This window comes from Anser cygnoides, chromosome 2 (assembly GCF_040182565.1).
Source record: "Anser cygnoides isolate HZ-2024a breed goose chromosome 2, Taihu_goose_T2T_genome, whole genome shotgun sequence".
Classification (NCBI taxonomy): domain Eukaryota; kingdom Metazoa; phylum Chordata; class Aves; order Anseriformes; family Anatidae; genus Anser; species Anser cygnoides.
This window is the reverse complement of record NC_089874.1, coordinates 59574405-59601492: the sequence shown is the minus strand read 5'-3', so window position 1 is coordinate 59601492 and position 27088 is coordinate 59574405. Positions and strand designations below refer to the sequence as shown.

The 27088-nt window shown below is 41.6% G+C and overlaps 2 protein-coding genes across 2 annotated transcripts in view; one reads left to right on the top strand and one right to left on the bottom strand.

Annotated features, from left to right (window-relative positions):
• COA1 (cytochrome c oxidase assembly factor 1) overlaps positions 1 to 15116 on the bottom strand; it is a 52662-nt gene extending 37546 nt beyond the window's left edge. The window contains exon 1 of the mRNA XM_048046406.2: positions 14961 to 15116. The gene's annotated coding sequence lies outside the window, so the exon portion shown is untranslated. The remainder of the gene's footprint in view (positions 1 to 14960) is intronic.
• Positions 15117 to 19246: 4130 nt separating this feature from the next.
• Positions 19247 to 27088, top strand: part of BLVRA (biliverdin reductase A) — a 31614-nt gene continuing 23772 nt past the window's right edge. The window contains exon 1 of the mRNA XM_013192072.3: positions 19247 to 19364. Within this exon, the coding sequence (XP_013047526.1) occupies positions 19356 to 19364 (9 nt within the window). The 5' untranslated portion in view covers positions 19247 to 19355. The remainder of the gene's footprint in view (positions 19365 to 27088) is intronic.

The following is a 27088-nucleotide window of genomic DNA, read 5'->3' as shown; positions in this document are numbered from 1 at the left end:
AAAAGTTGTGCACTGTGAATAACTAAGCAATGCCTCCAGGATTAGTATGTCTGGAAAATCAGTTTCTCTGTGTCTTTCTTCATGCTTACCAAAATACACCTGCTCACTTGTACTACTTAGCTTTAAACACAGCCATTTGGGTGGCCATATTCAGTTTGGGTACTGTGGATGCTCACTATTTGCCACATAAACCCAATACATTGCGGCACAAGGATCTGTCCTTACAGGCCTCAGATCCTCTTGTCAGAAATACGCTTGTCATTTTAAAAGTATGTTCAACTCATTCCATTTCAGAACCAGGCAGTATTTTTTTCCTCTCAAGACTGGATTTAAAACAAATTCCCAGCATTAAGGAAGGAGGAGATGACAGGGAGAGGAACGCACAGCTGGGACCCCCCTCTCTGTAGTACACCCCCAGCTTCCAGTCAAAGCACTGCTTTGTAATACAGCTTGGGGAAAGAGGGAAGAAGGAAGAAGAGAATAAACATATTTGAAGACCGATGACTCAGACTATCTAGAGAATGCGCTTAAAGCAAGTTTGCTTTGTCAATGGCAGGGCCCTGCTGTTTGCTTTACCCCTTTTAGGCTGGGTCACCCTGATTCTTTTTTGCCATTTAATGGTGACATAACTAAGTGGCCAGGAGGAAGCTGTCTCATCTATCATAAAAGCACTGTGCAGTAATCATAGGTGGCTACCGTTCAAGACAAAGCCAAGAAGTCCACTTTCAAGAATGTGCTGGGCTGTCATTCTGAAGAACACATTTATTAGCAAACTCCTGTTTTTATAAGCCACAAATCAAGACACAGCTCCCTTCAGTGCGTGACTGGCTTTATGAATCATGAGCCTTGTGGTGCATTGCCATGAGATGTTGTTTTAGAAATAAACTTGTTTGTTCAACACCAGAACACCCCAGTTCAGCCTTCTCTTTCCACAACTGCTGCTTAGTCTCAAACCAGATGAAATGGCTCTGGAGTTACACATGCATTTACTGTCCTCTTAGTACCTATCAGACTTGTATAAAAGCATCATGGTGGGTTTCTGACATCTGCTTAATTAAGCAACATTTTCCTCTCAGTATCTGGCTACTTTGCAAAACTAGGCAGATAAGTAAAACAGGTCCAGCACAGTCAGTCATGTGACATTTAAAATTTTTGGGGGGTAGGTAGAGGTTTGCCAGATATCACTTATTTCAAAGCAGGCTAAAAAAAAAAACAAAATGCAAATCAATGGCTAGCTCTGTACCAAACCACAGGTCAACAGATTTCAATGGTCCAAGGTTAAAATTGGCCTCCAGCTAGCTGCACAGACTTATCCCACAGGTATTAAACAGGAAACTTCTAAAGCTTAAAAATAGTTATAGTTACGCAACTTACTCTTGTAAAAGGATTTTTATCATGTACGTGAAGACTAAAAGCTTTCCCCCTTTGAAATGTTATTTCTATTTGACACTTCCTCTACAGCACAGCAAGTCCGTGTTTTTCTCTCTTGCACAGGCTGTGGGTTGAGTTTTGTTTTGCTATTTTGTCCTTTTTTCTTTCACAAATCAAGCTGTCAGCGGCATGGGAAATAAATCTGTAGCTGGGACACCTAAGAGCTCTGTTCTGAGACTGCATTGCTGCCCCCAGTAAAGTCACCCTTGGAAACAAGAGCACTTGAGAATATTTCAGCACACAGTGAAAGGCTTTTTGCTATGGTTTATTTAGCTGAAAAGGAAAAGCATATTTCAAGTAAAAAGCCCCAGAGATTAGAGATGGTAGAACTATGTGGTCTCTGCCAATCGTCCTGCTATTGCAGGCCACAACCTCTAAAGAGCACTGTGGGTGAAAATCCGCTTTGGTGAGGACAACTCTTTCGGCCTGGCAGATAAATCTAGTTTCCCTGGACTGATATGAAAGCCAAACAACAATCTGTGCTCCTTTATGGCTACCACAACCACTCCCAAAGCTACGAGAGCCCAGCCCAAGACCGAAGAGCCAAGCTGAGATGAGCAGCTACCTGAGCGGCTCCAGCCAGCTGCCATCTTCTTCCTCACTGCCCCATATGGGGCCTAGTAGCTACAGCCTCCACACCTTCAGCCCCCATGCCCAGCGGGCCCATCCCATCTGTCCCCAAATGCCACTTCTGGCGACCACCTCCCAGGTGGCCCAGGCTATCCAGGCCCATCTCCTGGTGGGCCCTGGCGCCGATTTCCACCATCAGATGCTCCGTGCTCTGCCCGCCCCCCTACCTAACTCCCCATGCAGCCGCACAGCCGCAACCTGCCGGTGCCCACGCAGCCGAGCGCTTCTTGGCAACTATTAATCATACATTGCATAAGGAACAGTGCCTGAACGAGGGCTAGGCTTTCCACTCTGTCCCATGTAAAGGACATGAAAGGTTTTGGCCATGCAGAAAAGGGACCCAAATGAGTGGTAATTAACTCTCATGACTACAAAGGCTAACAACTTTGGCACTTGCAAAGGGGATCAGAGGCAGCTGAGCTGAGAAAGAACTGCAGCAGAGCAAGTATTTGCCTGGGAGCAAACACTGCCAGAGTGCTTATTTTAGAATGAATAGTCATGTTGGTAAACTAGAGCTAACTATTGAACAAATAGCTCACATTACAGCATACCGAGGTACACTACTTCCATCCTTTGATCCACTGACTGATGGACTTACTGTAGTGTTCTTTTATTCAGGAATTGAAAAAAAAAAACCACCACCAAAACCCACAATTTATCCTATATAGCCTGCCCTGATTTTTTTGGTGGAGTCTTTCCACAAAGTAATAGGAATGAGACTTATATGAAAAAGGAACCTCAAAAAGCCTTACTCATTTCAGCATGAGATACTTAGACTCAGCGTGATCATGTGGTTTGCAAAGAGAAAATGAGCAAGTACATTAAAAGTTTTTCAGTAAATCAACACGTGATGGTTAACCTGTACTCGTATCTCAGTCAGGACGTGCAAGCTTTAGTGCCCCTGTAGTTTCTGATATTTTAACAGTAAGGCAGCCTACAGCATTAGGATTTGGCCTGCTGTTCAGCTGTGTGCTATGTCACCTGCCACACTCCATGTACCACTTAAAATACCAGTGTGGACAACGAACATGATTCCTGTGTTTCTTAAGAAACAGGGAAAGAGAGCAGGGTTTTGGGGAGCAGGGTTTTGGGGAGTGTTTTTTAAGACAGTCAAAATTCACTCTGAAAATTACAAGTAAAATGAATTCTGATTAACACCATGAAAGTAACTACATCTGATCTGCAAACGCACATGAAATGATGAGTAAAAGTTTCTTTTTTATGTGAACTGCTTTAAACTGATCATAAACTTAGGGGATTTGGCAGGGATTAAAGATTCACTTGTCAGCTGCTGTGTCCTTTAATAAGCTTCTTAACATCTATACTGACAGAAGCAGTGTGTCCCCGTTTTAGCAAACCAGGCTGTCTCTGTCCAGGCTTCCTTGCAGCTCCAGGGGCCAGGAAAAAGTGTTAAATGTTGTGGTTCTTCTGCCCCCTTCAGGGAAATAATCTACTAAATAGATTTTCTTCAGACCCAGCCTTTGTGGAGCAGACAACAAAAGTATTAACTTGATTTCCGGCAGCTGCATGTAGCGTGTGGTTCTTCATGCTCTACTGAGGAGAAATTCACATAGCAAAACCTGTGTTGTGCTGTGCTGTGTCCTGTTTTGGTACCTCCTGCCTTGGTTCAAGTCCACAGCAAGCTTCTTCCTGAAGGCTTACTCAGCTCTTTAAGGATGTCCTCACTTTTTTAAGTATCTGAGAGTACCAAGGGCTTCCCTGCCACAGCCAGCGCAGCCACAGTCTAACACTGTCAAACCATTTTAATCTCTGTTTTGCACCCTCACTTGTAACACGAAGATGAAAAAAATATTTCCCCTTTCCAGATAAGTGTTTTTCTCCTCTTCAAATGGTACGCTTCTTATGACAGAGGGTTGACCATGTACTTATACAGAACCAAGCACAAATCGCTCTTCGCTTTAAGTCTCTGTGGTCTCTGGGTAAGAATCACTCCCTAAGACGCTGAATACTTTTTGCTTAATGGCATTTATAGTTCAAACCACTGTAAAGCAGACCAGGCAGATTCTTACACTGGACCTTTAGTTTCATCTGGTTTCCATCCCCCTGACTTTCTATGTTCCGGGCGATTCCAGGCAAGTTTATTGCTGGTCTTACACTTGTCTTGTACAATCTTACACTGCTGGAGCCATGCAAGTAAGGAACTGTAATAACAATACTAACTGCTCAGTTTTGACAGGACATACCTATTTTTACTGGATTACTTTTCTGGCACAGCACTTAAAACACCAAATGATTTGACACCTGTAATTTTATACTTGGAATAACACAAGGTATTCATACTTCTTTTTTGTAAAGTAAGATAAAAGCAAACACTACATATGTTCTCATTCCAGTGCTGCTGTCTGGCAACTATGTGCCTAAGGGGGAAAAAAAGAAAAAAAAGAAAAAAAAAGTTCTGTTACATTACAGAATATGTGGAAAAGTAAAAGCTATGGAAAAGAAATTAAGTATCTGACTTATTCCCCTGCTAGCACTAGACTGCTCTCTGCAGCATGTTTGAGTGTTGTGTCCAGTCTGGTTTTACGAGTTTCACATTACTTTCATTTATATCTTTAATACAGCGCTGAGTCCAGTGTGGTTTGGTACTGCTTATTTTCTTCGTCTTTCAACTAGAAGACTCAGTAGCAGACCAGCTGTTCATATAGAGTCTGCTCCAAAACTACTGGAAAAAATCTGGTCTCTTTCCACTGACTTCAACAGATTTTGGATCAGGCTCACAAAAAGTCGGAGAACACATTTCATGTAAGACTAAGTAGGTTGCAGTCAGCAAAGTATAAAGAGGATTAGCTGTGTACAATCCAAAGGCATATTACTCTGCATGCTTTGGAAACAACTGGCTAACACACTTTCGCTTTCACAGGAAGAAAGGGCCAGATTAATTTCAGGTGCCCATCCACTAAGTCAACGCCACAATGCCAGCAGTGAATTTGATCTGGACTCTGCCCAGTTAGCCTCATTACAACTGAGATTTGCCTAAACTGGAGGTGAGGAAATGTATTTTCTATAAATACAAAAAGAATAAGCAAATGCTTTCTGCTATGGAGTGAGGATCTGGGCAAGCACAATGTGTTTTGGCTCTTTGTTCTTTTAGGAAAGGATTGTCTCTCTTTTCTCTTCAGAACCTAAAATGGGTCGTATTTGGTTTAAAATACATATACTTAGACCTTCACCAAAACAGATGGGTGGCCGAAACTGCTAATTCGAGCTTATTTTACAGAACACTGATACTTCAACACCCACCCACTGTGTATGCTTTGATTGTATGACTTCTGAAAACTAGAACGTGTTTTATCAAGAATTACTTTATCAGTGGGGTATTCATACTGAACAATACAGTCAAACAAAGATGGTGGAGTGCAGTTATTCTTCCCAGCCTTTCAAAGTTCACAGCAAACCATGTCAGTTAATGATGTTCTCAGATGCTGAGAATGCTTTAATCAATCAGACTTTTTTTTTTGTTTTTTTTTTTTTTTCTTTTTTTTCTGCTCTCTCTGTTCCCTATGGACAGGGAAACTTCGTGGCACTGCTTTGTTGTATGATGTGTACAGTTATAACCTACGCTAAAAGTATGCCATTAATGAATGAACACTGAGTGTGTGTGTCAAGCAGATGAGAATGTTCTTTTGATCTTCTGTGCTCCAGCACTGTGGCAGACGGATGTCTAAACTGCTTTATTAATGTGCTGAAGTCTTCTATCATTTCTCAGACAATACCAAAGGAATAATCAGAATTTCATCACATTTTATTTTCTGATCTTCCACCTCAAATCTGGCTTGATGTTATGTAGTTGAAAAAGAACTGTTTTTCCCCCTATTTATACATTTTCTAGAGCGTTGGGAAGAAGATATCATGGACTTGACGCTCTCTGTAGCAGCCATCATAAGCTTCTCAAAATTCTGTTTAATTTCAAAACAGTTTTCACAAGATATGCAATTTCCTGTAAGACCATGACATAGAATATTCCTGATAACCCTTCCAAAAATGATTCTTAAGCTGTGGTGCCATGAAAACTGTGAATCCACCCACTAATTTGAATGACGCTTCCCCGAATTGAATGACAAATCTTTAAGTGACAAGGGCAAGAGAAAAAGAGGCACAGTATCGACTCTGTTCTGTAGAAGAATGAAGTCAAAATACTGCTTCATAGGCAGTTAAGCTGATCTAACATGTCACTGTTGCACAAGTGCAAGAACCAGTCTCTCTCAGTCTTTTTCCCAGCCTCCTGGCTGCACTTGAAGAAGCTTTGGTACTCCTCTGGTCCTTTAACTCACGCTTGTCATTTAGCTTGCTGATTTACCTCACTATTCCAGAGAAAACTATCCACCTTTCTGCTATTTTTCTTCCAGGCTAATATGTCAAAGGGGCTAATGGAGAGACCCAGCACACACCAGAACCTACACAATGTGAGCAACAGGATGACCAAGACCATGGGGACTGAGGATTGCCACCTCTCTCTTTTGGCAGCAGCAAACTGAAATTGTCTCAGGGTGTCTCATGGAAGTATTACATTACTGCAAGTACTTGTCATTAAAGGGAAAAGGGAAATCAAAGGAAGAAGTGGAATGAGTCCTGATCAATGTTGCTTTGGAGGAGTGTGGATAAAAGGAGGCAAGCGTTAGGGGTAGGAATCCCCTGTGCCTACAGAAGATTTCATGGGCAGCAAAAAGCAAGTGCATATGCAGCAGCTGCAGCACATCCAGAAACAAGTGGATGTATAATCTATATGCAAATAACTGCATAGTTCCCTTCTGAAAGTATGGGGCAGACTGCACAGTCCTAGTAGCTACACAACATGTTTACAGCAAGTCTGCTGTTTCTGAAGAGTTTCGTACTTACTATGCACGGCAAGAGAGCACAGCACACAGACAGCTGTTCTCACTAGGCTGCTTCATGTTCTGTGACTGCAGAGCATGCTCACAGTCCTTATGTCCACGGTTTCTAGGCATGCAGCAACTAGTTCAGAAATGTCTGCTCCTTACACCTACCAGACATCCAGAAAGCCCAGAATTTTTAATGAAGTCCTCAAAATCTACCTAAATTTGATTTCCAGGCAGAAATAGTAAATGTGTACGGGAAAAAGAAGCCTGCAACATCCAGAAAGTTCTTCTCTACCTGTAGAAAAACAAACATGGGGCAACAGAAGTTTAGGAACATCTGTCATTAAGAACTGAAGGCAGGGCTGAAGCTCAAGTCTTAAATTCTTCACCTGTCTTCTCTAGTGCCTTGATTTACCGTAACTCCATCTTACTACAAAGTTGAAGTGACATGCTTTCACATAATGGAAATGTGAGAGGTGTCTTGCAGTTCAGCTTCACAAATATTCCTGTTGCTGGGGCCATTACAAAACCTGCATTGGGAACTTATTTCAAGTCTAGACACCCGTGAAGAAAATAACTGTAAACGAATAAGAGGCTATGCACTAATGTGAGAATCCACCCTTCTCTCTCCTTTATATGGCGTTGGCTTATAAAATTAATTACTTACGTACCTCACAGAGACGCAATACTTAATTAATATTTACTAAGTGCTTTGAAATTCTCATTGAAGACATCATACCAGTGTGTATTATGACTAACAGTGTGAAAGTGATGCCAATGGTGTTGCTCAAGCAGAATGCTGGAGGGATATCTACTGAGTTTCTCATTTAAAAAGGGACATGGATATGAGGAAGGTTTAGGAAAGTGTTTTAAGACTCAGTTTATCACTGAGGAACAGGAAGAACTGAGGAGAAAGAGTGCTGAAACACTTTTCAGAGTGTGCATTATTAATTCCTGTAAAGTAAAAGAGTAAGTACCTAGCAAAAATCCTGACACCAGTCAAATACATGGAAAATGTTTTCACCAACTTCAGTGAGGTGAAGATTGTATTTTAGGATTAGCTTCTCTCATAATTTCTAAGACATGTATCCAGCATCCCATACACCGGTTTGCAACTTTGTGTGGCTGTTTGTTTACAGCTTAGGTTCAAGAAACAGCCTCATCAAGCTAGGGCATGCTTACCATGTAAAAGTAACTCCAAATCATCTTTCTACTACATCCCACATTTAGAGTAAATCTTTCCATTCTGTTAATGAATTTGGATCTGAGCTACCTATTTAAGTTGGTGGCAAAACTCTGATTAAATGGAAGCAGGGTGGAGATCACCATATATTTTGTAATGAAGGGGGGGAAGAAAACACCCTATGTGTAACAGTGGCTGTAACCCATATACGACCATAGGCTTCAGTTCATTTACTCCAAAGCCTGTGGAATTTCTGACAGTGGGGAAAATGAGGCAATGTAAATTCAAACAACGTGTTTTTTTGTTGTTGTTGGATTTTTTTAAGCAAAATATGGAACATTTGTATTTCAGAATTACTCCTTCAAGCCTAGCAGGACAGACATATACCCCACCACTTCAGGGTAAGGGAAGGAGAGTTAAAGAGCACAATTTCCACCTGGAAGCCTTACACCTGGGAAGCTTGAAGGAGAAATGCTATAAATAGTAGCAGGTAAGAGGCAGTAGGAATTAAAAGAACATCTTCCTGCATTGAGAGGAGTTATTTTACAACCAGAGTCTACATAGCCCTTAGGTATGAGACTGATTGTGCTATGAAACAAAGTTTTTATTTTTGTTTTAATTTTTAAAGGAATGAGGCTTGTTATTTATTCTATATGGGGCTATTAGTAAGCTGTTACTTATGTGTTTTTTTTGTACAAATGGTGTGTTATGGCTTCTGCTGAGTATCTCTCAATGTATTCCTATACTGCCCAGGGAATCCTAGAAGCACTGCTTATTGTAAATAATCTCTTAATATAGGCTTTACCAGTTATGCCACATGTAGAAATGTTGTACGACAGCAAGCTAGCACTTCTAAAGCAGCATTGTGACTGTGCTTTTGTCTAGACCAAATGTAACGATAAAAAAATCCCTAATATTATGCACTATGTGCTTGTGCTAACATGCTGCATCTTTATAGCTGTACTACAGGCTCTGAAGCATGTAGGTTTTTAATTTTCTCCCTGTGTGCTTGTATAGCTGTATCCACTAATGTACATCTTCTGTAAAACCCAAGGAAATGTTCCTAGATGCCAAAATTAAACTTAGATAACTGCAGCTCTAATAACTTGTGTGCAGTTCTCTGCTTTCTATTTAACAGAAGGTTTTCACAAGCTTCTTACAGCAGCTTGTGTTGTAGTTATATGTGCTGATAGTTGCTTTCCAGTCCTAGTGGAATAAGCAACATCATTCTTCCATCTAAACTCAATAGTCAAACTGGTTTGGCATATGACCTAGACCATGTTGCAGCCCTCTGAATTCCAAGGTGGAAATAAAGGGCCAAGGCAGAAATCCAGCCTACAGCTTTTATTCACTACAAGTTAAATGACTGGTATTTGGAGTCAAGTGAAAACAGTGCCATGGCACTTCTTTAGACAGATAAGCTGTCTTTTTCCTCTGAATGCTCATTAATAACATACTTGCTGGGCAACCAGTCCCATCAAACATGACAAATGTTTCTCTGCTGTCTACCTTTTACTAGGGCTGGTGATAATAGTGGGAAGGCAGCATAGAGGAAAAATGATTCTCTTGCTTGGCAAGACTGCTTTCAGGGAAAGCCCCTCCAAAGACCCTTACTTGTGCTTTGCAGGGAGCTCATTCAGAGGAGAGGCCAAAAGAATGATATAAGAGATCAATGTGTTGTATGTGAGTCAAAGATTTAGTGATACCATCCACATTGAGCTAACAATACACAGGATTTTTAAGACAACACCTTTTCCTCCCTTAAGACTTAACAAAAAGATATTTCATGGCTTGTTCTCCTCACTGAGTCCATCTACATTATCCCTGACTCTTTACCTGGTTAGCCCTGGCTTTCTTGTACTGGTTCATACTCTCCCCCCTCACTAGTAGGTTGAAGAGCATCCCAGTAGTGATCTCTGTCAAAACCAACCAAACAAAAAAAACCACCAGTATCTATATGGAGAGGAGCTGCATTACCTCTAAGCACATCTAATTGAGCCTCATTGCTCTCCCTACCACGCTTTTCATATATGCTTTCCAAAAGAGTCGATCCTTGCAGCTCTCTAAGTTACAACATTTCTGTGCCTGGTTTTAATGTTAATGTTGCTTTCACAATTCTCCTACGCCACAAACAGGACACAAATCCTTGTTTTCTTGTCAGTTTTTCTCTGACAAGACTTGCATTCCTTCCACCTATAACCTGCCACAGGAAATCTTGTTAAACAGTCTACTCACCCTGTGTTTACAAATGTCTCTTCATTCCTGAGCACTTTCTCTTCTCCCAGCTCATAAATACCCTACATACATTTCCCACCCTCAGGTGAATAATTTTTCATGTTACTTTTAACCAAATGTTGTTTAGATGAGCCTGTCTTTTCAAGCAGTCTAACTCTTGGTCTACCAACCCTTGTTTACACCTTCAATTTGTGGCATTCACCAACACCATGCAAACAGTTGCAGAGGGCTAAGACTGGGAAGGACTGGCCTAAGATTACAGAATCATGAAGGTTGGAAAAGGCCTCCAAGATCATCTGGTCCAACCATCCCCCTACCACCAATATCGCCCACTAAACCATGTCCCTAAGCACCACATCCAACCTCTCCTTGAACACCCCCAGGGACGGTGACTCCACCACCTCCCTGGGCAACCTGTTCCAGTGCCTGACTGCTCTTTCTGAGAAGAAATGTCTCCTAATTTCCAAACTGAACCTCCCCTGGCACAACTTGAGGCTAGTCCTTTTTGTCCTAAAGATGTTTGGAAATGTCAGAGATCTCGTGGATCAAACATCCCAATGGGTATTCCCATATGGGCCTTCCTTCAGGGAGAGTTCAAATAGATCCGTTCCTAATTAGCTTAACACTAGACTGATCTCTTATAATTACTGCTGGCTGTATCTACCTCAGGAAATAGTACAGGTTTGTAAATCAGAATATCTGATGCTGAGGGCTCTATATAGGTCACTGTATCCCACTATATAGGTCATGTGTGGTCAGTTTGGACTAGCTCTTGCCTGCTCTTGTGAGCTCTCCCACCCATGAGTGGGTGGGTATGGGGGCACACATGTTGCTGAGGTGCAGCTTCTGGTGGTCTATCTGAAGACTTCAAGGTCAAGCCAAAGTGCTGGACAGATATTGCTTCAAGAGCACGCTCCTGGTTCCAGCTCATTTAGCATAATCAAAATGAGCATCTACACTAGGTCTAAAATATAGATCAACACCTGCCAGACAGACTAGGAGACTGCTGCTGGCATTAATGACGTTAATCTGCATCTGGAGCATGGCACGCAGGGATGTGGAAGATTTCTATCTCTGTTAGTTAATAATGGGAGAAGCTTACAATGCTGTTCTTCAAAGCAGATACAGCTAGATATGTGAAAAATGAAAACATTCACTATTCGTGTGTCTCTAGTTTGATCTGTGAGAGGCCCTATAACAAGATGGCAGAAAACATTTTTAGCTAAAGCATAATTAGCCTTACTATGTATATTGTAGTGATTAAGCACAAGAACAACTTTTTTTGGGGGGATGAGTGAAAATAGTGGGGAAGGGGGAAAAAACCCACCACATTATCTGCTATACACAGAGCATATGCAAAGTATTCTGAGACATTTCCAGAAACAAGGACTATGTAGTTTTAGCTTTAGGTATGCTGTACAATGATTTAATGAAAATATGTAAATACAAAGACAAGCAAATTACCCTGCCCTCCCTGGAGGTGACAAGGGTTTAAATATAACCGTTGTTACTGCTGTACAGTTTTTTAAAGAAAAACATCTCTATCCTCCCCAATACATAAAAGTAATCTATTGTCTAACTGTAGATGCTCTGATATCAGAAAGCATTCCTGTAATACGCTTAAAAGCAAGTAGTTGATGTCTTTTTCAAGTATTTCACAACAGGGAAAATACTAAGATGTAACACTGAACTGACAACCGTTTGTAAAATTTCAAGTTCTCTTGTGTATCAGGTAGTTTTCCAGAAGTATACTGTCAAACCATTTATAATCCTTATGATATGCTGAGCAGACAAATATAAGACCATATCATCAAGAGGTTACCTCCCACGTTAGCTTTATGGTCCTGTAACTGCTGCTTACTTACAGAAACTGAGAAACAATACAGGCTTTTTTTCTGCAACCTCCCCAGCTATGCAAAATCACAGCTCTAAATTCTAGACTGAGTCACAAACAGCTCTACAGGCAAATGGAAGAACCCATCTAAGTTCCTTTTTTCCTCTCTTTGCTCTTCCCCCAGCTTGAATATGTAGGCATATTGTGTTCATGCACATCAGTTGTTGACTTTAGCTTCTGTGGTACTTCTGCAGCTGAGAGTTGGACAAGTGGCGAGGTGTCTCAGTGCAAAAGTAGGCGTCCTTCAGATCAGTATCTCAAGATCAGGTACAATTCTCAGAACAACCACAAGTAGGGCTGCCACCAAATGATTCTCAGAGCTGCTCTAAAGGCTGTCCTGCAGACTTCCTAGGTAAGGTAGTCTGAGAAAATAAGAGAACCTGTTGTGAAATAATGCTTGAGTGGAGCTCTGGTGTTCACCAGATCAGTCATATTCACCTGTGCCTTCTAGACTGTGCCAGGTATAAACAAAAGGCCAAGTGCGGGAACAGCCATGTTGTTGGGGAGGGCATGTGTGTGCCTCTCCCTTTGTGTAAGCAGCGACAGTAAAAGCTACCTTAACTGTAGCAAAAACAACCCAGCATCAACTCTTCTTCTTTATCTTATGCTGTGGTCAGATCTGCAAAGTTAAGCATGTATCTTGCTTTTTTGCTCCTCTGGCATTATGTCAAAACCCAGAAGTTTTGTATTAGTACTTTCTCAGCCACTTTTCTATGTCAACAGACATGCAAAGCCTCTGACTTCTCGGGAATAACCAGCTTTGAAGTAAAATACATGCAGCAATAATCCATGCACACTTCATTAACTTCAGAACTGCTAAAGCAAAGTACTACTTAGAAAAAGCTGTAACATAGTAATGAAGGGTTTGGGTTTTATTTTTCTAATCCTGAAAGCTCCTTATCTCTATTCTCCATGTTTTTTCATTCAATTTACAGAAGTCCAAATTAAAGCTCATGTAACAAAAAGACACTAAGTTTTGACTAACCTCTTCACTTCCTGCCCTACTCCCTCCATGCAATTCCTTTCTTCCTTAGGGGAATAAATGCAACAACTTGAACTGCTGCATTGTTTGTTTAAGATAACAATAATTTGGGTTGCTGAAATATCCTAAACCAGCCAAATTCCGTTGAACACACAAAGTAAATGCAAAGAAAAGTTAAGATAGTGAAAGCCAGTAATTCTTTTCAAGTCTTAACTGAGACAAAGTGATCTCTAAGCACTACACTGCCAAAAGGACAGTACTTTATCTCTCGTCAACATGCATGCATCTTTTTCTACCACACCCCAGTCACATTTAAGAACCTTTAACATGGGCTACTGCAGGCAATGAAACTAGTTTACTGCTCAAATTTCAGTTGAAGCATGTCAAAACAGACTGTGTATATTAATACTGTGTATATTAATACTGTATCGAAGTGCAGCTCTAACCCTTTGCTGAAAGGGGTGCTCTTGCCCCGTGGGGGGGGCAGCTGGAGGGGTATGTCATGCCCAGAAAGCTGTGATACACTGGAAAACCAACTTTTAAAAAGCCAGCGGATGCCCAAACCCGATACAAGACGTACAGCACGATGTGCAGCAGGGCAGTGGAATAGGGCCATCTTGCTGTCACAGCCTGCTATTGCTCCAGCATGTGAAAGTCGCCTAAGGGGGCAGGCTCACTCTCGTGTCAATGCTTCGGTTTATCAAAAAACGGCACTAGAATAAGCAATCCAGCCAACTTTTGCACCCTATGCTACATGCTCTCGTGCTTCACGAGTTCACTTGGAAGTAAATAACTTAAAACCAACCGCACTGGGAGGCAGGAGGAGTTAGCTTCAGTAAGAAGGGACTGGGGGTGAGACACAGACAGACCTTGTCTCATTTAAGGATGATCAATCTTAACTGGAGGGCTTTGATTTTTAAGGAAAGATAGTAATTCCTTTTCATCATGGTGTTATAAAAACATTAAAATATGCTTAGGAATACTCATTCAAGTTGTAGTAGAATCAAAAGGCAAATTTGACTATAGTTTTCCTTGTGGGTGGATGACACAGTAACTGATCTGCTTTGTCTGCTTTAATTCTTCAAATTTCTTCTAGCTGCGCTTCTGCCATTATCTTTCCTGCAGCACACGGTATTGTGGGTCCGTGCCTGTTTTAACATCGCAGGGACTGAGTGCTGGTCCCATGGGGCAGCAGTGGGGCACCCCCTGCCTCCTCCACCCCAAACCCACCTGCATTGGAGCTGGCAGTGCACGCTGGTGTCCCTGGGCAGCACTGCCCCCTGGAAAAGGTTATTTAAGTGGGTGAAGCTACTGTTAGGGGAGACCTGTCCCCGAATCTTCTTCACAGCAACCTGAATTGTTTTTTCACTGGTTTAAGTGCAGCTCCCTAGATGAATTTGCCTCGCATCTAAAACCAGGCAATATGTACTTAAAATATAATTACCATTAACACTGTCCTGCTAATTGCACTGAGACTGTGTATATTACTGCAGTCGTTCATCCCCTTTCGTGTCCTAGACTCCTTGCTCACCAGGCATGCAGCCACCTCCTGCACTGCTTCCCCCGGGGTACCAGCCCGTTGCTTCCCCCCCTCGGGGTGCCACCCCGATCTCACCCCGCCACCTTTACAAATGTCTGTGTGCTTTATTCCCAATCCCCCACACACAGCCTGGGGTCCCCCTCCGCGGACAGCCACCCCGCGCTCCCTCCCTGTCGCCATTTTGTACCCCCCTGCCCCGGCCGCCATCACAGCGGCACATCACTCACGGCAGCGGCGGGCGGGCGGGTTCACGCCTGGGCCGTGGGGGCCGCCATTGCCGCGGCCTGCGATGCTGCCAGGGGGCGCTGCGGGCGGCTGAGGAGAGGGGGAGGCGAAGCTGTGTCCGGCGCTGTGTTTAAACAAGGGGGTGGTTTGGGGGCGTTCTTCTCCCCTCTCCTTTGGGGCAGGATTGGGGGTTTCCTCGGTCTATGTCCTTTTCGGCGGGAGTGGCGGGTGTCCCGCTACCCTGACCTTGGCTGTGGGGGTGAACTGGGCGTGAGGGGGTTGTTGTGGTTGGAGGGGAGCCTTGCTTACATTCTGTATCAGGTGACAGGCAGAAAAGAGGATTTAGTTGTCTGTGGGCATGTGGCTAAAATACTGCATTTTTAAGTGTCCCCCCCAGCTGCCTCGTGAAGGGCAGCAAGGTATGTAGTGCAGGCAGAGAGTGACAGCCGTCCTGCAAACCTGTGTAAAGACAGCTGTCATGACAAAGCGCAGGCCTTGAAAGATCCTAAATCCTGTCAACTCAGAAGTAATAATCCAAAACACGCCAGAACTTTCTGCCTTGTTATGGAAGTTGCTCTTTTTTTCTGGTGCTTTATTTTCCCAGGCCAAGTCCCAAAACAAAGGATACCAGAAAAGCACCCCTATATATTAAAATGAAATTAAAAAAACACTACCAACAACAAACTATTTCTTTGTCTTTTCAACAGTCTAGAAAATTTAGATGCAAAATTGTTTGCATCTAATTTGATCAGATTCCATAAACTGAGATGCATACTTAATTACTGTTATCTTTTCATTCCAAATGTATCCCTCATTATTGTACCACAAACTGATGCCCCTGTCAGTTTATTTAGCAGGCTTTCTAGGGCTGTAACAGACCAGCACTTAGGCTGTAGCATTTGTAAAGTGTGTTTATTGCTAGATTACAGGATCCTGAGTGTTGTCTCACAATAGCCTTGATTCATCTGAAATTAAATGGTGACTGTACCCATAATTTCAGTGTGTCGTCCTGTTATTTCTCACTGTGTCATACATGCTTTGATAATACACTGCATTGCTTTTCCTGACTGAGGAGCTGAATTGAACACTCTTCTCAGTGCTGTTTTTCTCTCATCCAAATAGTTTTCAACTTATTTACATGTTTTGGCTTGCCATACTAGTGAAATAGTAGCTGCTATTGAATTCTCACAAACACACTTACTTTTTCCCTTCAAGGACTTCAACTAGTTACCAGACAAGTCATATCATCACAGTGACGATTATTTTGTTTTGCATTGTTTAGGTGTTCCTGACAAAAAAATTGACAAGTGGAAAAACTGCTAGGTTGTAGCAAAGTTAGTAAATGCATCTGCTACTTGCTAGGGCATGTAACACTCTTGGGTCTGTGGCAGGTGAGAGTGGGGGGCACAAAAAGACAAACAGCAAAACAAAGCAATGTGCAAATACAACAAAAAATCCAGTGAGAAATACAGGAGAACTAGAAGGGGGGTGGCAGCCCGTACTAGTAGGAAATCATCCTATGCTTGTGCAAATAAGAAGGCCTGTTAGGAGACCGTTTTGTCTGCAAAGCTGCAGGCTTTTTAACCCTCTTTCTTTCCTCACGTCTCTCGTGCCTCTCGACCGACATCAGTTCTTTGTGGGAATCTGTTACCTTTACATTCAGCGGTGGTCTGACTCCAACATACCTAATTACTCTCTAAAAAGAATCTGTTTTATACATTTCAGACCTGAAAAAGGATTTTCATGCCAAAAGCTTGTCTACAGTTCTCAGCTATGCTTATGTAATAGACCTAAGTACATCTGCAAGCCTTCTCCTTGTCAGTTTGCCATCACGAAAGCTGTACAACATCCATCCAATTTTGTTGAAGTTTTATTTGTATTGAAAGATCTTCATTACTTACAGATACTTTCTTTGCCATTTTCATACCAATAGAGGAACGGACTGCTTCAGACAGGGCACTATTTGCTGCTGCTTCCAAAGTCAGTGTTTCCCCCTGTCCACAGTCACCATCCTAGGGACCCCAGCTTCTCTTGCCGTGGTGGCTGCTCATCTCACAGCCACAAATGGCTGCTCTGGAGTCCATGTCTTGTTCCTCTCCAAAGGAACAGCTCCCCAGCACTCTGATCTTGCCCAGGTTTGGAGTTAAGTGTTCGATTTGTTATCTAGCCACCTGCATAAATAAACAAACCTATGGCAGACCAAGCTTGAGGCTGTTTGCAGGGATCAAACAGCAACCAGTGGTGCCAAAAAGCATAGTTGACCGACAAGTTTAAGCTAACCTAAATTTACAGCATGCTGGAAAGAGGCAGCTCTGCCCTTCTGTTTGGCTGCATGTTGCCACTCCCACCCTTGTTTTGGAAGCTGATCCATCTGAAAAGTGGGGATTTTTCTTTTTTTATAAGGTTAATTATGAGATCAAACAGATTCTGGATCCTGTAGAACACATGGTTGTACAATTGATAGCACTCTTTCTGAATCTGAAGATGGAGATGCATCTGCCTCTAATCAATCCCATATGCATTATTTCATACATTCTGCTATTTGTTATGGTTTCCTATCATGTGCTAATTGATTCATTATTTTTTGCTAAGCATACAGTCACATGCTACTCATTAGCAGTCCCATATGTTGAACTCATGTTGGATACCTTTAAATGCCATATATCCTGGCCTGACAGTCCTTCTATATGCAAAACAACACATGTTGCTGACCTTCATTCATGCTTTGCACTTTAAACTTCCTGCTGCTCATTAGTCTTCTATGTAATTCTTTAGTCACACTCTGGAGCTCCTCCTTATTGCAGTTGTGTAATGACTGTAATTAGAGCTGCTGATTACATAGATCCGTGCTTTAGCCTCTGGTACTACAAAGCGTTTGAGAGGGGGAGGAAAGAATTTTGAAACACTGTGTGACATTTTTGAAACATCCAGCATAGTTATATCAGTATAAAACCTGTGTTCAGATTAAGTTATGTTAGACCGTGGCTGTCTTGCCTGTGTTATAGCTCTGTAAGTGGCACAGAAAACATGACTATAGAAAAGCAAGTGTGGCTGTAAGGAGGCTAACTGGTTTCCTGACTACTTGCTGGTAGGGAAGTTAACTGGTCAGAAGAAATAAGTGAGAAAAGATTAAAAGAATGGTGTATCCCATAACCTTACAATCCCATCCTGCAGATTTTTAGAATAAATTACAGGATCTATAGCTGCAATTAATTTTTAAGCCTTAGAGAAAAGACAGACTATTTATGTTGTTACTACTTACATATGCACGACATATGTAAAAGAAATATTCCAGAAATTCCAGAAGATTTTCTGGAAACAGGTTGAATAGAACACACTTAGGTGGAAAAGATATTGTTACAGATTTCTCTGGAGTTATTTCTACTTTACATCTGAAGCAATGACTACAAAAGTGGATCCTTTGTACCTGCAGTCTGAATTTGACATGGTTTCAGGTGCTGTCATGGTCTGTGAATGCCCAACATCAGCACGGTATAGCATGAGCTTTGGAATTCACACTGTGTGTTTCATATTCTGTTTATTGCAGGAACTACTGGCCTCCAGGAAAACAGCTGCACCCACCCAGAGTTTTATCTTCCAAGCCCCCAAATGAAGCAGCTGAAAGCCATGTGGCTTGTAGATAAGAAGCACAAGTTGAGGGGGTTGTAAAGAGGCTGGCAGTAAGAGCTAGGTAAAAAGCATTTCTCCAAGGAAAAGCTGGTGCTAAAGCATGGTGCATTGCAGCCCTGGAAGCAATTTCTACAGGAAGCAGGGAAAATAGCCCTGCGTAAGAGCTCGTGTTACGCTTGGGCTGTCCCAGCAGCTACTTTGTGTGTGCAGCCTGCTTGGGCGAAGCCAAGCACAGGCTGATGTGATTGCTTTTCCGTCAGGGAGGCTTGGCACTGCCAAGACCCCCCATTTCCCTGAGCAAAGACTCAGCCTGCACCATAATCCCTGTGGGTGCAGCTGGGTGGACAACAGGGCTGATGTACCAGCCTCTGCACAGCTGGGCTCTGGGTAGTGCTTGGCTGCGACTTAACCAGGGTCTTAACCGCAGCCTGGGCTTCTTACCCAGGGTCTTCTCCAGGTCCCCAGGGGGATGAGATGGCTGCCCCTCGCTAGCCAGGTGCTGCTTTCTCGTTATTTTCCGGGTGAGGCTAAAGCTCCTGGGCTGCCTGCCTGCCTGCAGCAGCCTTTCTGGTGCTGCAGCTGCAGCTGCATGCGGCGATATCCCGCCCCTATAGCGCCCTTATTGGGTTCCTGGCGCAGGGGGTGTTGCCGCAGCCATGGCAGGGCGAGCAGGGCATTGATATGCTGCTGCTGCTGCAGGGCGTTGTGTAAGAAGGAGCTGCAGGGAGCGGAGGAGAATTAAGCAGGATCACATTTCTCCTCTGTGAATGGAAGAGGTTAGTGACTATTACTTAATCCCTGCTAACAGTAATTAGGGTCTGGAAGCATCGCTGTAGTTTTCTCACTCCCCCTTCTGCCCTCCCGAAGATGGCTTGCCACCAGTTTCCCCCTCCTGTTGGGGGTTCCTGCGAGCCTGGGTGTCCCCAGGTGCTGCCCAGATCCCCCCATGCAGGGTGGGCAGGCCAGCACCTGGAGTGGGGGGAGCAGAGAGAGGAGAAGAGAAAAGCCCTTTCTTTGGAAAAACGCCCAAGCTGTGCTGAAGCAGAGAATTAGCTTATAAATGATATGGAAGTAGCCAAGTAGCATAGCAGCGTGGCTGGAGCACTGTGTGGTGAACGAGCAAGAGTCCACTCCAAGCCTCTTCTACAAGGTGTCTGCTGGGCTTGTTTGCAGGAGTGCTCAGCTTCCTGCAAACCCCATTAAAATCCGTGGTTACTGCAGGTGTCTGACACCCCCTTTGGAAACAGCAGCCCCATGCCCTTGCTCTACCTTAGGTCACCTGTGTGGAGATGATATTCTCCTGTGTTGAAAAGAATGTGATGGATGGGGCCATATTCCAGACCACCTTTGGTGGGAAAACAGCGATTCTCATCTTCTCAGATACATTATAGAATCCACGTGTAAAGTTGGCACTTTATTAATATTACTTTATCCTCTAGCCACGTCTGTCACTTACCTCTATCTTAACAAAAAAGACCAACCAAACAAAAACAACAATCAAGCCATGCATTGTAGCTCAGTCTACTCACAGAAAGAGAGGCTCAGCCTTTATATAACTTTCCTGGCATCATGCTGAACTTCTGCGTTGGAGGTTGTTCAAAAAATCAAGCTAGTGTTAATTAGGGCAGCAGTTTATTGAACTGACTTTGTGTGAAATCATTTTTATCAAACTCCTTCCATTGGTTTGCCAAATTAATTTTCCTGGATTGAAGATAGTCATTCAGCTGTTAGTTCTCTGACTCCAGTTGCTAACACAGAATGACACCATGCCAAAAATCAATAACATAGTTCTTGAGAGTCTTTCTGTCATTTGTGTGAATAATGGGCAAATAAAGACAAATCTGTTTCAATAATACAAATCCAACCTGAAGTTTAGTCTTCACAAAATGAAGAGCAATAGTTAAATGTTTAAAACTATCCTCAGATAACTAAAAGGAGACCAAGTTAGCTAAATATCCTTCACAGATTTTTATGTTAAGAACTAATAATATATTCTAAGCAAATACACAAGTTGGTGAAATAAAACTAATAGTGCTCTATATCAAAACTTCATTAATCAGGGTATTGTATTGTTTTGGTTGGAAACTGACAGCATGAAACTTCCTTCAAAATGCCAAAAGACTTAAGTTAAAGTTTGTTAACTGAACAAATGTTTAGCAAACACTTGTTTGCTAAAGTTAAAAATGAATAGGAAATATAACAAAGCCTTAGTTAAAGTCTTACTAAAACTATTGTCACAGGCAGTGGATGAATCTTAGACATTCCATAACTGGTATTTTAAATATTTAAGTATTTAAAATATTAATGATTAATATTTCTACTGTAGGATCAGGGAACTTCCCTTATACTTGAGGGCTAATGTATTCTGGACTTGTCCTGCTAAATTCACATGGATGTTCTCAACAGACTTTTTTCTAATACCAACCTCACAGTTTCTGTAGCAAGTGAGCTCAGTTACTGTTTAGAAGCAACTGGAGTTTAAGTCAATGCAGTATGGTTTGTGTTATCCTTATAGGAAGGGCTGTACATATTTTATATAGCTAAAGAGGAGAATCAATCTATTTTTCAGGGTTTTTAGTGTCCTTATTACTTTACAAATTGTGGTGCTAACCAGACATTTCAAGAATAAACAAAAAACAAAGCACCACATTCAGTTTTGAGATAAGTCATTTTAAATATCAAGGAACCAAGCTTTTCTTTTAAATGAAGGATATCTGCAATATTGATTAGCTTCAGAAACTAAGCCCAGCAGATGAGAACTGGATGAAAGAACAGCCGTTTCATCTATGTACTGAAAATTAACTGTTCATATTGAAACAAGTGAAAATGAACAAAAAAATGAACTGACCAGTTTTTGAATTAAAACTGGAATCACTTCCTATTTTGTGCTTGAATATCAGAATTTCAGATGCAAGAATGAAATGCACACTGGCTTTTTTTTAATGGTAAATCTGAAGTCACCTCAAGTTTCCTGTGGCTGGTGGGGAGTATATATTGCATGCACTTCTGTGCAGATTTGTTTTAAGAAGTGTCAGTAGGTGTTTTCCGTCATTGCTGATAGGGTCCATTGCAATTTTCTCTGTGCTGCCCTCCTTGGTCAGGTAAGCAGCAGTCAGGCACAGGATGTAAAAGCAAACCAAAGCTGGAAACAAGTGGAGAAACTAAGAGAAAGGGCTTGGGTAGGTGTTGGGGTCTGCAGTGGGCAAATAACTACCCAGGGGGAGAAGTTCCTTTGTTTGACATATAGTTGCATCAACATACATGGGGCCAGGAATAACTCTATCAGCTCTAATTTTCAGGCAACCGTTTATCTTTCTGAAGCTTGCAGTTAGTGCTCATTGTAGTAAAAGGACTTGCTCAATAAAGTACAGTATAAACATAAGGCATCAAAATGGTTACTTCATTGAAAGGGGAGGGAATGGGGCTTACAGAAAAACTGTCTGAAAGCCAAGGCACTTAGCAGCTTAATCCTGTGTTAGAAAAACATTGAATGTATACATGCCCTGTTATAAATTGGTAGATCAAAGGTTGCTGAGGCGCTGTCCCCCTGATCTGGAGCCAGCCTTGAGTCATAGAAAGTGTTCTTATGCATGTTGGGCCAATCTATTGGGCTTGCACCTGGAAACCTTATAAAATAAGTGCAATTATAATAAAAATATAAAAATACGTTTGACCTGTTTCTTCTCAACTAAACAAAAAGAGCTTTGGCTTTTTTATGTGAACTTAAGCATCCCCTACACTAACATTTGCAACCCAGACAGAGCTCTACTGTGCTAATTGGAAAAAACTGCAGAAAACACACCTGAGTGGGAAAGATAATGAAATGGATTTGCTAATCCTGTTATTCCAGATGAGTGGAATCCACCATGTAAAAGAGAACCGAATTTTCCTTAACAATATGAGTTCAACAGCATAAAAGAAGTCTCTCTGTTTCTATTTTTTTCCCCCTTAGTATAGCATTATAAGCCAGTTAGAAAGACCCTGGCTTGGGCAACTAGAGTTTCTGTTATAGTAACTATCCTAAATGCCAAATTAAAGGCTGTACTGTGCTTGTTAATAAAGAAAGCCATTCTAGTAGCTCAAGTAATGTTACTATGTTTATTAGCTTTTCCTCTTAGTGAAATGTGTAGGCAGAAAGGGATCTTTACCGTCTTGCTGCAACCTTTGTTCTGTGAGTGAGAGCAGATGAAAGCTGCCAGAAAGAATATAGAATTATTAAATAATCACATAATTCCTAAATGAGAGAGAGAGAAGTGGTACAAGATGTGAGGGAAAGAGTTGAGACCGTAGTCATTCTCATTGAAACGCCATGGATGTTTTTAGCCATGCTAAGAGCTGTAAAGCCTTGTGAACCTTTCTGTTTCTGGGGAGAGCAGCACTTAGTCACTATTTACTGTCTTTTGCAGGCTCCAGCACAGATCAGCAACAGAAGACTGGTTAGTCTATTATTTGGTGATGAATATAGCGACTGCACTGGCTTGCTGGAGCTTGTCTTTGGAGTAATTAGTTAATTTTTCTCAGGCACAGCACAACTGTGTGCAGCTGGAAGTGGAATCAGTATGTCTGTATAAATCTCTGTGTTTAGTCTTAGTGACAGATACAAACATGTAAAGGACTGAGGTTTTGTCCCTGTCAAATCAGGTTCATAACATACAGATGGAGAAGGTAATTCAACTCCTGGCCTCTGCTGTCTTCTAAAGCTGTGATTCTTTAGTGGCAAAAATCTGTGAGGAACTTGCAGAAAAGGATAAAATTCAGTGACAATCAGTGACAATTCATTGTTAAATGATGAGGTTAGAATAAACTGGAGTTGATACAGTTCTGGCATTGGAAGTGACCATGGACTTTGTCTGCTTCTGTTCTTGGTATTCAGTGTAAGAAAAATGGACATGTATTTTCCTAACTATGCAGTACTTGCATTTGCAGTTTGAGTAGTCTTGGATGCAGGGTCTCAAAAACAGGCCTGAGATGTCTTAGATTCATTGAGACTAGTGATTAGTGGAAATGGTTGCTTTGGAAAACACGTTTTTTCGTTGGAATTTGTAACATGGCAACAGCTGAGCAAAACTCCAATTTTGAAATCTATTTTACATTTACTTTCTTGCCTTGTAAAGTAGAATAGCTATCCTTGCATTTAGCCCAGAATTTACAAAAATAAGGCATACTATCTGTTCTTATGTGTCTGGCATTTGTGAAGAGGTCTTGAGACCAAAGGCTGTTGAATAAATCTTTTCAAAATAAACAGGCCGTTTGCCTGACTCTGATTACTGTTTAAAAATAACAGTATTCTGACAGGTGGTGCCAGCCCAGTCCTTCCTGGGTAGGTCTTGGTGACAACTAACCTGGTCTAATAATATTTGCAATATTGATGCAACGAAAACACAGCAAAATAATCATAAGAACATACAAGGTGGTCTGTTAAATGAGACTCAAGAGTGGCTGGATGGCAGCTGGTCCTCTGTCAGAGAGAAAATAGATTCACATCCCTTCTCCTCTTGCTCTCTGAACAGGAAATGTGGCAACACAATTGCTCCAAACCCAGTTTTCCTGGTAGACTCCACCAGAAAGGTTGCTGCTTTCTCAAGAGGGCAGAAACAGGGAATACAGTCTTTATTCCCTGCTCGCTACAAAGGAGGGTCAATTTTGCACCGGGGAAATGTGCTGCACTTTTTTTCCCCCTAAATGCAAGGCCAGCAGTTTTCTTCCTTTCATGTACTCAGGTTGAGAGAGCACTTTTCAGAAAAATTGCTAGTCCTCAGCAGCTTAGCACCATCCCCATCAGCTGGCTGATATCTTCCCAGGTGCAAATGGCCCATAATATCGGAAACAAACTATTCTTGTTTTTAAAGTATGGGAGCTAAATTCCTCCTGTCCTAGGTGCTGCTAAGATACCAGCTCCTAAAGAAGCATGAAGGTGGTGCTGGTAACCTAGGAGAAGTAGCCATTAAGCTTCATTTGGTTAAACAACTACTAAATGAGTCTTGAACTCTTCAGCATTCATCTTTGGGTTCCCATGCTACAGAGATGGACTTTTTCATCATGAGGCTCGTCATGAGTTGTGAGAACAAAAATAAGTTCAAAGTACATTCCTTTACAGTGTGCTCATTATTGCATTTAATTTCTAGCCCTTTCATGACCTTATTTTTGCTTATGTGCCCATCTGGAATAAACATTCCTATTCTAGACTGTGGAACCAAAATCTCTATGGTCAGGGGAAAAAACATCCAGCCTGAATGCAGGTTAGTTGAATACCTTGTGAGTCTGGCTCACAAGACATTGTTTGGCTGCAATGTTATACATTTTCCCTTGTTCTGTTAGATCCTAACCAAAGCAAGGATGTGGACTGGGAGGACTTAACATTGCGGACAGTTATTGGTTACATATTCTGATTTGCTGAGGCTAAATTACCTTCTTTATCTGCAGGCGTCTGACCATGGGAGGGAAGAGCAGAGGTTTAGTTTCTGATACCTTACGCAGGAGTCTGTAAAATAGTGACAACTTATAAATACACATGTGCAGTGGTTGTGTTTATGATACTAATGTAGGATACCTCGTATTTTTCTTTTTCTAATGATCAAAAAATGACATGATTTGTCTGAAACGCGTTTTGTAGAGATGCCACAATCTTGCCTGAAATGTGAGTGACTTAAATATTAGAAATTAGTCTTACACAGTGAGTTTCTTAACCAGAACCTCAAAATGCTTGTTAAGTTATGCTAACAGAAGACAATGAGAAAAGAAGGTATTAAAACTGAAATTTTAAAAAGCTGCAAGGCTGAAGAAAGTAATGAGCAGGATTGCTGCTACATTATAAAATACCATTTATGTTACCATTGGTAGCATAGGATGGTAGTGGTTCAATACAACCACTTGCCTTTTTTTAGAACTCAGTGACCTCTTTAGCCACTTAAAGGAATGGTGCAGTTAAGGAAATGAACTTTTGAAAGAGAATAGAGCTCTTTTCTTGTAAAAGTAACTGTTAAATCTTTTCACCAAAATACTGAAATACATCCACTTCATTTTCCTGCAATAAAATCTGTGTAAGAGAAAGATGTCTGTATTTACAGAAGAAGCTATTCACTTTGGAAATATCTTGCTTCCATGATCCAGTTCTTTTTCTACCTCTCTTACAAGGTATATTGCCCTCTTACAGTGACCTGAGTATTGCTGGCTCCTGAACATCTGTGGTAGTTGCTTCAATTGTTGCAAAGCTAGAGAGTTTTGCCCATCCTGCCTTCAACAGGATATTATCCAGCTACTCAGCCACAGTTGTTATAGTAAAATACTGGTGCGCATTTAGTAAACCTATTTGGCAGAGGAAATTGAGGGTGAGTTCTTTCGTTCTGATTACATGACCATACTGGTTTGTGTATTGAAAATATTCCTCTAGGCAGGCCATCAGTTTCACTAGAACTGTTCTGCTCCACATTCTTGAAGGTGGATTGTTAGGTGTAAAGTTTTTTTTTTTTTTTTTTAAGGTAATTCATTAATTATAGATATTTGTACAGAGATTTTGGAGGGGGTTATGAGTTTTGTAGGTGCTGCCAGCAGCTTCACTGATCCCAAGTCAGTGAGATTTAACACAGTATTTAGAACCTACTATGCTATATTGTATATAATGTCAATACACTGGCACAATCCATCCTGTATCCTCCAGATAACATTACTGTGTGGACCCAACCATCCAGTCAGGTTATCATTTATAGTTAGTTTTGTATTCATGACACATGGCCATGCACAAGACAGAGATATCTGTGAGTTGCAACAGACATTCATTTCTCTTTAGATGTGTTTTGAATATTAGTAGTTGTTGGAGAGGGTCGAACCTAGGAGGATCTTCTCTTTTGCTTGTGGTTGGACTCAACTTGATGGCTGTTTTTAAGTCCGTTTGAAGACTTTGTCTAGCAACGAATCTAGTGATGTTGGGCTGTGAAGAGGCAGTTATAAATTGGAACCATTTTGTAGGTCACTCTTTTGCTTGTTTTCTTGTAATAGTTTCAATCTCCGGGTTGGCACACTTGAAGGTTCAGGTCTAGGCATGCTCAGAACTGTCTGACTGTACAGGTAACCCAAAACTTCTGGGTAATTCAGATATCTGCCTGGCATATAAAACTGCCTCTCTGCTTGTAGAAATCTCAGGGTTTGATGGGGGTAGACCTAGAAATTAGGAGATGCAGAATTTGCTTTTGAAATGTCTCTGGTTATACACAAAGCACTGTTCCTCATAAAATTTTTCATGAGACTTAATGTGAAGTTCAGGTACTGTGGGAAATATACTTTCATAGAATCCCTGTAATCTTTGTATAAAACTTATTAAAAATTATCTTCTTTTTTTTTTTTTTTTTAATCAGTGTGATATAAGTGGAGTACCGAACACTCCCTCTAGTGGCTGATATGTCTGTAAATGTTTTTTTCAGTTTCTTGGGTTAGTTTTAACAGAAGAGTAGCATGTCAGGACTGCTTGACTGCTAAATCAGATTCATGAGAGAAAAGGCTAATG